This window comes from Haliotis rubra, unplaced genomic scaffold (assembly GCF_003918875.1).
Source record: "Haliotis rubra isolate DU_JTF1 unplaced genomic scaffold, ASM391887v1 Scf25, whole genome shotgun sequence".
Taxonomy (NCBI): domain Eukaryota; kingdom Metazoa; phylum Mollusca; class Gastropoda; order Lepetellida; family Haliotidae; genus Haliotis; species Haliotis rubra.
The window spans coordinates 1,440,195-1,452,236 of NW_025766558.1; the positions used below are offsets into that span (position 1 = coordinate 1,440,195).

At 38.8% G+C, this 12,042-nt stretch overlaps 1 protein-coding gene across 1 annotated transcript; it reads left to right on the plus strand.

Annotated features, from left to right (window-relative positions):
• Nucleotides 1-60: 60 nt before the first annotated feature.
• On the plus strand, nucleotides 61-6,072 carry LOC124279402 (N-alpha-acetyltransferase 80-like). The gene is made up of 5 exons (XM_046715221.1): nucleotides 61-400; nucleotides 870-1,000; nucleotides 1,952-2,027; nucleotides 3,849-3,975; nucleotides 4,933-6,072. The coding sequence occupies exons 1-5, from the start codon at nucleotides 309-311 to the stop codon at nucleotides 5,110-5,112; spliced, it is 606 nt and encodes a 201-aa protein (XP_046571177.1). The 5' UTR covers nucleotides 61-308; the 3' UTR covers nucleotides 5,113-6,072.
• The last annotated feature ends 5,970 nt before the right edge of the window (nucleotides 6,073-12,042 follow it).

Genomic DNA, 12,042 nt, shown 5'->3' on the forward strand with positions numbered 1-12,042 from the left:
ACATGATATAAAACATAATCGTACATAATCGGAGCAGTGGTAAAATGATATTTCTGGGGGATATATAATACGGTGTGTGTCACAATGCATGCGTATTTTCCTATCCTTCCACATTCCTTATTTCATGTCTTCGGATCACAAGTCAACGATTGAGAGTGATCTCCCTTTGTTTCACATGCAAAACTGGTTTATGTTGACAAAGTTGATGCAAATATTGACTTTTGGTCGATGGAAAGATAGTTATTGAGGTCGCCTTGCTGGGTGGGCGAAACTGAGACACACTAGATTATGAGAATTTAGCTGACGAAATGGAACTTTTCCCTCTACATTCTCACAAGGAATGGTTGCAAGACTGCGCTGGGCTTCTCAACTCCGAGTGGCCGAGAAGCATTGCTGCAAGGCAGGCATACTTAATGGCACTGATTTATATATATATATATAACTTGTCGCATTTTATTTTCTATTGCACTGAATATACACGAAACATTTTAAACATCCGAGCTGATCCAGAAATTCAGACTGGTGAACAGTATAGTACAAATTACATTGATGGATGTTTTAGCCAAATATCTTACTCGTGCTAAAGATTCTTTTTAAATATTATGACAGTTATTGACACAGTAGATACTAAAATAATCATGATAATTGAGAGCTGGTAGACCAATAGCATGTGATGATGAAAACTTTGTCTGGCCATTGTCACGAGTATCATGAATCCTTATCTAAACATGATGAATAAACATTGTAATTTGTAAAATTGGTAGTGGTGTGTTTAGTTTTACACGCTGCACTCAGCAATATTCCAGCTATATGGCGGGTGTAAAATTGGTAAATATGAATTTTCATTTGAAGATAAATTTTATCTACAGACTATACAGCCTTGAGAAATCATGTGATGACCTGCCAGTTAGCTTGGTTCTTGTGGCAGAAAACAAAGTGGTGGGTCACAGTCGATTGGCATCAGTTCAAGGAATCAGGAACTCATGTTTATTAGAATCAGGTAATTTTCTTTCACAGAGAAATGTGGAGCTGAATTTGAATGGTGATGTGTTATCTTGATAACGATATGTGAAGCAATGGAAACATGACATGATAGTTGTTGTCTTTGTATGATGTGGCTCATGTCGCTAACAATGATCTATTACTGTAATTTTCAAATACAGTGGAATCTGTCAAATCCGGACTCTGTGTAATCCGGTTTCCTCCATAATCCGGACTACTCTCTGAGTTACGGCAATATTGTTCTTAATTTAATCATTAAAGCGTGCTTTATAATCCGGACTCTCTCAGTTACAGATTACTGACTAAAATAACAGTCCCGACAATCAACTTGCTATGAGAACAATGCTTTGAAATCCGGACGTAGCTGACTAAAATAACAGTCCGTTGAATAAACATCTCTGTTTTAATACTTTTGTTCACAATGGTTAATGACTCAAAACATTGTATTACCCGGAAATTTTACAGAGGCAGAAGCAGTACATGTTAAAAGACTTTTTCCAATGAAAGTATAAATAATATACTGAGTATAAATAAAAAACAAAAAAGAATGATTCAAGTTGTTGGTTGTCCTTAACAAAGGGAGGTAAGTTGAAGGTAACTCATCGTGGCAGCGAACATGGTAACGAACAAAAGTTGTCTAATCCGGACTACTTTATAATCTGGACAAATAAGGCGGTCCAAGGCCAGTCCGTAATAGACAGATTCCACTGTAGATGATAAAGTCATAAACATATGTGATTATGCTTATTTTGAAAATAATCTTTATACAGTACACATGTTGGTATTTTTTTATTATTTAAATGATTAGTGATTTCTATGTTTTATATGTATCTGTAAGTCAACAAGCATGAAGAGTATTGCATGAATAAATTACTGAGCATAAAAACACATTAACTTTAGAGTATGTTAACAACTTAATATAACATAAAGTGAATTTTTCTGATTTCAGTTGTGGTTCCAAAAGATCTTCGAGGGAAAGGTTTAGGTCGGAAACTGATGGATAAGACAGAAGAGTATGCTAAGAGGTGAGGGGGATCTGCATACTAAGTGTTCAAGCCATTGTGTGGATATCCTGAAGTGGCATTGTTCAAAATCTGTTTAATTGATCAACCACTTACCAATGACAGTCAAACACCTCTGTGTCGAAATCTGATGTGTCGAAACATACTGCTGTGTCAAGTTAAAAGTTTGTCCTGCGACATATTGTTTCTGTATTAACCATTTTTAGTTGTGCCTACCCTCGGATAACTCAAAGTATTTACTTCTGTCCTTTTAGTTTTGACACAATGGTGTTTGACTGTATTTTAGCTCATTAATTCAAATGAACTTCTAGGTATAGATAATATTTGATAACACATCTGCTGTATGTAGTTTCTAGAGTGAACATTGACAACAGTCAAGGCCTGTTTCTGATGGAATTGTTCATGGTAATTCAAATAATGTGGTTAAGTAAAGCTATATATCTCATAACATTTGTGTTGATAAATTTATTGTTAATTCATAATACAGGAAAATGCTTGTTTTTAGCCCCTGAGTGTATCTCATGCTAGTTATCAGAACCATGATCCTGAATATCTGATGCTTGATCATGTTGATGCCAAAGTCTCCACTGCTTCGTGCTTGTTATCAGAGCCAAGACGTTTGATACTTCATGCTTGTTATCAGAGCCAAGACTTTTGATACTTCATGCTTGTTATCAGAGCCAAGACTTTTGATACTTCATGCTTGTTATCAGAACCAAGACTTTTGATACTTCATGCCTGTTATCATTGCCAAGGTTCCTAGTACCTCATGGTCATTGTCAGAGCCAAGGTTCATGGTACCTCATGCTCATTGTCAGAGCCAAGGTTCCTGGTACCTCATGCTCATTGTCAGAGCCAAGGTTCTTGCTACCTCATGCTCATTGTCAGAGCCAAGGTTCCTGGTACCTCAGGTGTCTTGACAGAGCCAAGGCTCCTGGTACCCCATGCTTCTTGTCAGAGCCAGGGTTAATGGTACCTTAGGCTTGTTGTCAGAGCTGACCAATATGTCATGATCTGTGACATGGCTGATCATCAACATATGTAAGCAGAACATAATGACATGCTATCCACCACAAGGTCCACCGCCAAGACTTTTGACACTTCATGCTTGTTATCAGAGCCACGACTTTTGATACTTCATGCCTGTTATCAGAGCCAATGTTCCTGGTACCTCATGGTCATTGTCAGAGCAAGGTTCCTGGTACCTCATGGTCATTGTCAGAGCCAAGGTTCCTGGTACCTCATGGTCATTGTCAGAGCAAGGTTCCTGGTACCTCATGGTCATTGTCAGAGCCAAGGTTTCTGGTACCTCATGGTCATTGTCAGAGCCAAGGTTCTTGGTACCTCATGCTCATTGTCAGAGCCAAGGTTCCTGGTATCTCATGCTCATTGTCAGAGCCAAGGTTCTTGCTACCTCATGCTCATTGTCAGAGCCAAGGTTCTTGCTACCTCATGCTCATTGTCAGAGCTAAGGTTCCTGGTACCTTAGGCTTCTTGACAGAGCCAAGGCTCCTGGTACCCCATGCTACTTGACAGAGCCAGGGTTAATGGTACCTCAGGCTTGTTGTCGGAGCTGACCAATATGTCATGATCTGTGACATTGCTGATCATCAACATATGCAATCATAACACAATGACATGCGATCCACCACAAGGTCCATACTCCATAAAGCACATTGATACAGCTGGGAATATTGCTGACTACTTCATAAATCGTTCACTCCCTCACTACTAAAAGATGTATGATGTCGAGCAAAACATGCTTCAATGAGAGAGTTGTTTCTCATGCAGGTAGTAACTGAGACTTGTTCTTTGTTGTTACAGTGCAGGATTCAAAACAATATTTTTGAACACGATAGACAAAGAAGAATTTTACCGCCATCTTGGGTACCAGCCTTCTGGGCCAGTTGCAAGTCTGGGAGCTAATGCTCATCTTATACCGGATAGTCTGGTGGGTAATAACATTGATATATCATCTTGTGCTGGATGGTCTGGTGGGCAATAACATAGATATATCATCTTGTGTTGGATGGTCTGGTGGGTAATAACATACATATATCATCTTGTGCTGGATGGTCTGGTGGGCAATAACATTGATGTATCATCTTGTGCTGGATGGTCTGGTAGGTAATAACATACATATATAATGTAGTGTTGGATGGTCTGGTGGCTAATAACATTGATATATCATCTTGTGCTGGATGGTCTGGTGGGCAATAACATAGATATATAATCTTGTGCTGGATGGTCTGTGGGTAATAACATTGATGTATCATCTTGTGTTGGATGGTCTGGTAGGTAATAACATACATATATAATGTAGTGTTGGATGGTCTGGTTGGTAATAACATTGATATATCATCTTGTGTTGGATGGTCTGGTCGGTAATAACATAGATGTATCATCAAAACTGGATAGTCTGGTAGGGAATAACATACATATATCATCTAGTGTTGGATGGTCTGGTGTGTAATAACACAGATCTATCATCTGGTATTCTCTATTGTATTAACACACTGTCATCACATGCTGTACATTCATGCAGATTATTAAGATTTATATTGTTGTGCCAGATGCAGTATGAATTTCCTACCATGCAATATGAAAATCTTTTGGGATAATAAAGTCTCATCTATATCTTATCTATTTAGTTAGAAATTGGATTTAAAGAGAAGCTTGCATGTGGTTCACCTCCTTGACCACCATGGTTGTAAAGTTGCTTTTTACAATCACAGTAAGTGACAAGGACCTCAGTGTACTTCTATCAGTCGGTGAAACAACATCTTACATAATATCCCGTTGGATCATTGAAAGAGACTAACTTGAAAAATTTAAATTCTACCAATGCTGCTTATTATTGATCATGTCCGTGGTTTACTCTGATGTCCTGGTGTTCCATACTTTCCAGATCTCCAAGATGATGGGTGGCAGCATGACCAACTCACCAGACACGGCCAAGGAGGCAACAGTGGCCGAGTTACCTTCCTCTGATACTAGTAACCCTCCACCCCCAGCACCTCCTCCACCACCTCCCATCCCCCCACCCCTCCAGCTCCAACAGATGATAACAGGCACGTCATCAGACTGAGCCGCAACTCCATCACATGGATGAGAAAGGATCTGCTTTAGACCACAGTGCACCAGCCCAAACCTGTTCCCCAGTCTCTTGGTCTAGAAATACAAGGTGCATAATTAGACGTATGTCTGGAAGACATATGCCAGAGTTTTAGCTGGGGGTTATTGGGAGGCTTTTTTTAACCTCCTTTGTTGTAGAGAACAGCTTTTGTAATGGCACTACTCATAAAACCAGGGTTATGATCAGTTGATGTGAAGTGCATGCAGGTTGATAAGTGTGTTCAAAGCGAACCGTGACTGCCAGTCTAACGGAAAACATCTTGTTGTTTCCAACAAGATCCTGATGCCAGTTTCCCAGAATAATTCCTGTGTGCATGTGCAGTATGCTTAGTGCATTTACACACAGGATAATTTGATGTATTATTATTAGAGATTTTATATAATGAACTGAGTTTTCAACATTGGAGGTGACATTTTTACATCAGCTGGTTAGGATGTGGTAGGTGCTTTGTGCACTTTTTTGTCTCCTTTTAACTCGTTATTAGTTACACGATGACAATAATTAAGGAAAACTGTATTTGTAAGTACCTTTTCATTTGGCAAGAGAAGATGTGAAAAACTTAATGCTCAAAATGGCTGATGTGGTCGGTGTCATGACTGACATGTACTGTCAGCCTGTGAAGGATGAACATTGAATAATACACGGTAAATATTGAACACTGCATGGAATGTTGGAAAGGATCAAGTAATTCCAAAATATATATATGTTCTTTTTTAGTATAATCATAGATAGGAACACTGGCACAATTAAGAAATGGCAATATATTCTTCAGCTTGGAGGCTAAAATTTCGATCTTGACCATGTAGTATTTTCAAAACAGATGACTGTAAATTATGTCTAAATCTTCAAAGACAATACAACCTTTTAATCATGAAAGAATAACATATTACATTGTTTAATCCATTAGTCACATGATCATAATGAGTCCGGGTATTGAGACGGGTACCCGGTGTAACAGGCCATTTCTTCCCAGGTCTAAACTTTCCCCGGGGAGAATCTGGCCTAGGCCAAACTTTCCCCGGGGGAGGTTTTGTCCTACGATATTCTACGAAAGTTTGGGCTAGGCTAAAGTTCTTTCCCCCCTGTTTAAACTAGGATATTTTGTTCTGTTTTCTATGAATAGTGGGGAGATTCTGGCCTAGCTAGGCCACTTCTTCTCCACCCTTGTTCTCATATCAAAGGGGAAGATTCTGGCCTAGCTGGGCTACTTCTTCCCCACCCTTGCTCTTATAAACCGACAGTAAGTTTGACTTATATTTTGGTACACATTTTTGCTAAATAGTCCATTTTTGCCTCTGACTTGGGTGTAGTGATTTGAATGCAAACATGTTTGAATCGCATATATCTCTAAATCAATCCTGCTCCTGCCGCCATTCCTACGAAGACACATTGCATTAGTTCTTCATCTGTCCACTATAAGATGGAAACATTAAATCGCACATTTGATGGGTAAATAAGATATAATATACACAGGTTGCTTGCTCTCTTATGCTGTTTATTATGTAATATTTGTTGTATTTATGTTTAAATGTAATGGAACATTATTCATATAAGCTTGTTTACTAATCCATAATCACTTTGGGTGAATGAAATATGATTCAGATATCCATGGGCCAAGTACATTGTATATCCCTTATGAAACCTTGTCTTTTGAATATAGAATAAGGCAATATAGTGGAATGATAGATGATACAAAGTCTGCAGTCTAGACTACCAGTTATCCCACTTCCATTTTTTGTGGAAGTCGCGGTGGCTGAGCGGGTTAGGCGACTGACTTTGTGTGCTGGCGAATAGGTTCCTGACTCTGAGGTTGTGGGTTCGAATCCCGGATGGGACTCAATCCCCATAAGTACTAGAATTTGTACTGTTAAATTATTGTGTGCCTTTTTCAAATAATCCTCTGAAAAAGTGTCCTTTCCAACTGAAGCATGCAGTGTTTCTGTTTAGCTGTCCTGCCACAGATAACAATGGAGATTCTGTGCCTTATTTAGAATATGCCCATATAGAGCTTTTTTTTCAGATTTCTGAAGGAAATTAAATTAAATCCTTCTTTGACAGTTTTAAAAAAAGTTAAAAATTTACTTCCAGTCTTTTGGCACAGTAACCATGTAAATCTTAGAACAGGATATAAATTTACAAAAACAAATGTTTTATAGGCAACTTTAAGCAAATTGGTATGTTGGTTTGCAAGTGTAGGATTCACTTCATTCGCAAAGTAGAAATGCTTGTGTGTACTGGTTTCCCCAAGAGAGTTAGGGACTGTTCATAATTTATGGCTAGGGTTGAGGGTAGAGGCATGGTCAGCAATTTTGTAAACATGTGTGGGGGTGGGGGCTTGGTCAGCAATTTTGTACGGATGTGTGTGGGGGTGGGGGCATGGTCAGCAATTTTGTACACATGTGTGGGGTTGGGGGCATGGTCAGCAATTTTGTACACATGTAGGGGTGGGGGCTTGGTCAGCAATTTTGTACACATGTAGGGGGTGGGGGTGGGGGCATGGACAGCAATTTTGTACACATGTGGGGTTGGGGGCATGGTCAGCAATTTTGTACACATGTGTGGGGGTGGGGGGGGCTTGGTCAGCAATTTTGTACACATGTGTGTGGGGGTGGGGGCATGGTCAGCAATTTTGTACACATGTGTGGGGTTGGGGGCATGGTCAGCAATTTTGTACACATGTGGGGATGGGGGCTTGGTCAGCAATTTTGTACACATGTAGGGGGTGGGGGCATGGTCAGCAATTTTGTACACATGTGAAGGGGGTGGGGGTGGGGGCATGGTCAGCAATTTTGTACACATGTACGAGGGGGTTGTTCAGCTATTATATGTACATAAAAATATTATTATGCTTAAACATTATGGAAAGGGGAGGAGTCATTGATTTTGTACATGACATGTAGTGGCGGGGATCACTTACTTTGTAGATAAATTGGGGGGGGGTGGGGAGATTCACATTTCACATTCTTCTCCATAAAAATCATCACACACACACCATAAATTGTGAACGGTCCCTTATATTATATATTTTACATTATGTACCTCTTTGCTTTAGTGATGTGGAAAATACTTCAGTGTTTATAAACCACAGAATACTTCTAGTCATGCTTAATGTCTCATCATGCTCTATAGTGTACAGACTTCCTCACCAACAGTGGTGAACAGCTGCAGTCCTTCTCACCATCAACATCTACAGATGGGAATAACAACAGTTATCATCCACACCTGTCTTCCACAGGAAGTATTGTTTGGGTGTTATCAAGCAATATCTCCAAGACCGCTGTCCATTTTACATCTAAGATTATTACTGTTTTCAAATGGAAGGAGTCTTAAGAATGATATTTGGATGCTAAAATTGAAACTCACCCTTTTGTTTATTGACATATGTACATGTGAACGCTTGTTATTAATTTGTATACAACTCCTTAGCTAGTCTCAGAGTTTTAAATCTGTTGATGTATTTTATTTTAAAAGACACTTAGTGGGTCAATTGAAATTGTGATATGCATAAGCCTATAGTGGTGGATCATTAAGAAGTCCTCCGTCCAGATCGTCAATGTTTTGCTGCAGCTGGATGAAGTCCAGGAACTATGTAACTATCATACTGTTTGTGTAGTTTGCTTCATAGTCAGAACATATGCTCAAGTATTTTACATGACTGCAACCAATGATAAATCAGGTATTCCTGAACGTCTTTTGGGTAGTGTAATATATACCTCCAACTGTTGACTCTGTAGATAGATGGGGGTGCTGGCAGGTATTTGTGCTGAGAAAGCTGAGTGGCATCCTATACCTGCAGTCACTATTCAGATGCTAAATAACTGGTTTCATTTTCTTTTTTCCAGTCAATTGGACTAAACAAAATGTTGAAATCATAAATGACTTCAGTGATGCAGTTAAGATATTGACCACTCTCAGGACATAATATATGCCAGATCATCACCACTACCTCCAGCCATTGTATTTTAGAATCTTTTTATGCTTTCCATATGTTAGTTGTTGGAAGATAGTATTACAAGATACAATATGTTGCCACATTCTGGTGTTCCTTTGTTTTAGTGTTTATATCTAGGTAATGAACAATAGTATTACAGGAGTCATTACATTTCTACTGTAGTCAGGGTGGGATACCACTCCTTCCAGGGATTGTTTACTGTGGACTTCATGATTATATTCTTTTTAGTTGTAACTGACTTTTTTTATTACTGATAATCTCCTGTATTGCCCCTAGTGGGTTTTTTATATGATGCGAGACAGTCAGCAGTCAGCCTTCAACATGCATTGATATTTCCCTGACAGAGTTATCTGCTCGTTAGTGTCCCTATAGTCAGAGTTATCTGCCCCATAAAGTCATGTTTGCAGAGGGGTAGCATAGTGGTTACAGCATCAGCTTGTTAGACACATGTCCCCCACAATGTGTCCCCCATTCTTGGTGATGCCTGTGTTGAAGAGATGCTCACTATATATGTCCATTCCTGAGCTCTACATGTGTTGACAGTTTGTTTAGGATCATATGTTTACCAAACTGAACACCATGATAATTAGTCTTGAACTGAAATGAAGGGGGTAGTATAATTCATTTCCACTTACATCTAACAAAGAATTCCATCATATTTACTTCTGTCAACACAAATGTTGAAGATTAAGTCATTGTCAATGGTATAACAGATTTGACCAATGATGTACTTCATGTAGGAGGCTTTACATGAGGCATAACATCTTCAATTCCACACATTTTTGAAAATATGTACATGGACAAGTTTAAGATTTATTTATATTGATTATGAAAATAAGATATTGAATGTTATTTATATTTTGATGTTTGTCTGAAATCTGAAGATTAAGTGTTGACACCTTGGTGTCATTCAGGTGTCTTCAGGGAAGTTGTTTGTGTGGTGTGTGTTGGCAGGTGTCTGACAGTTTTGTGTTTATAACCAGGCAGCAGGTGTTATAACTGTTTTATTACACATGTATGTGGGGATTATGCTTCTGTGTCATCTATTTACCAACTTGTATGTTTACACCTGTTCTATTTTCAATAAATATATGTAGACTTTTAGTTGTTTATGATTCTCCTCGTTGAGTTGTGACTGCTGTCCCCACCTAGTGATGAAACCATCCACTCGTTCAGTCACCTTTATCAGACTGTGTGTAGAAGATGCAGAGAAATGTCAGACAATACTTATGGAATCACAAAAACATTCATTGTACAGGAAAGATGATAACTGCAAGTGGCCAACAACTGCCTGATTCGAAGTGGCCACTTAGTTTACATGATTCATACACTATATGACTGACTGTACACTGGTCTCGGGGGGGGATATGGACTGATGTACCCTCGATGTTTGTTTATGTTCCCTGGGCCCGAAGGGTACATCAACCCATGGGCTCCGAGGGACCAGTGAACAACGTATTTATCTTACCGAACACCTCAATGGTAATTTTGAACTGTTTGAAGCACGGGTATCCGATCATACTGGGAATCCTCATATTTAAGCCCAGTTTTGATTTTTTAATTTAAGCCCATGGGCTTAAATTTGAAATTACTTTTAGAGTGATCTCACTACTGAAATGGGCTCACTAAGATGGGCTCACTACTGGACATGATAAGATACATTTACCATGGTCTTGGGCATTTGCATGGATGGTCACATTCTCAAAGTTACGGTGATCTTAAAAACACTTGTGAATGTTCCAAAATGTGAAGTCCACCAAAATATTGAACTCTTTGTTTCCAAAGGCGGATAAATGACCGAAGCCCTGATTTCAACGGAACAGATTGAATTTTAAAAGAGTTCTCTCAAATTATAATAGTAATGTTGAAAAGATGATTGAATTTGTTCATGGAATAAGATTTGTTCCATTAAAAGTTTTAAAGAATTTCTTAGATGAAATGGGTCAAATTCGAAATTAAGCCCATCCGTGATTCAATGTTATTTGAGATAAAGAATTACTACCCTGAAGTACAAAATGAGTTCGGCATTCCCAGTAGGGTACATAGAAAAAGTTACTCGCTTGTAAGCGGGGTACATTGAAAATAATAGAAAAGCGCTCAGCCAATCAGAAAACAACATTTATGCCTGAGGCAAGATACAATTCCATGGGGCCACTGACAACATAATTCAATGTCACCACTGATTTGGAACTGCCAGAAATAATAAATGATCATTAATGTCATTATTTCTAAGTGGCCAGTGGAGTAAGTGGCCAAAGTACTAATTGATTTTATATTCTTAATATTTGCACCACAAGGTTGCGTGTGGATTAGGAAGAAGCGATATCAGCCATGTTTGTCTAAAGTTGGATTAAAATTTTGTGTGCAGGCTTTAACTAAACCAAATGCATACAAAGATTCAACTAGGCCTTGTAGTTTCTGATATATAGGCCTTGTAGTTTCTGATATATAGGCCTAGTAGTTTCTGATACATTGGCCTAGAAGTTTCAGATACATGGGCCTTGTACTTTCTGATATATAGGCCTTGTAGTTTCTGATACATTGGCCTTGTAGTTTCTGATACATAGGCCTTGTAGTTTCAGATACATAGGCCTTGTAGTTTCAGATACATAGGCCTTGTAGTTTCAGATACATAGGCCTTGTAGTTTCAGATACATAGGCCTTGTAGTTTCAGATACATAGGCCTTGTAGTTTCAGATACATAGGCCTTGTAGTTTCAGATACATCAGGCCTTGTAGTTTCAGATACATGGGCCTTGTAGTTTCAGATATTGGCCTTGTAGTTTCAGATACATAGGCCTTGTAGTTTCAGATACATAGGCCTTGTAGTTTCAGATACATAGGCCTAGTAGTTTCAGGCCATTGTAGCCTTGTTTCAGATACATAGGCCTTGTAGTTTCAGATACATAGGCCTTGTAGTTTCAGATACAG

Coding starts and splice junctions, on each gene's coding strand:
- LOC124279402 (XM_046715221.1), top strand. CDS start 309: ATGGAACTTTTCCCTCTACATTCTCACAAGGAATGGTTGCAAGACTGC. Junction 1,001..1,951: donor CTCATGTTTATTAGAATCAG/GTAATTTTCTTT, acceptor TTCTGATTTCAG/TTGTGGTTCCAAAAGATCTT. Junction 3,976..4,932: donor ATCTTATACCGGATAGTCTG/GTGGGTAATAAC, acceptor CATACTTTCCAG/ATCTCCAAGATGATGGGTGG.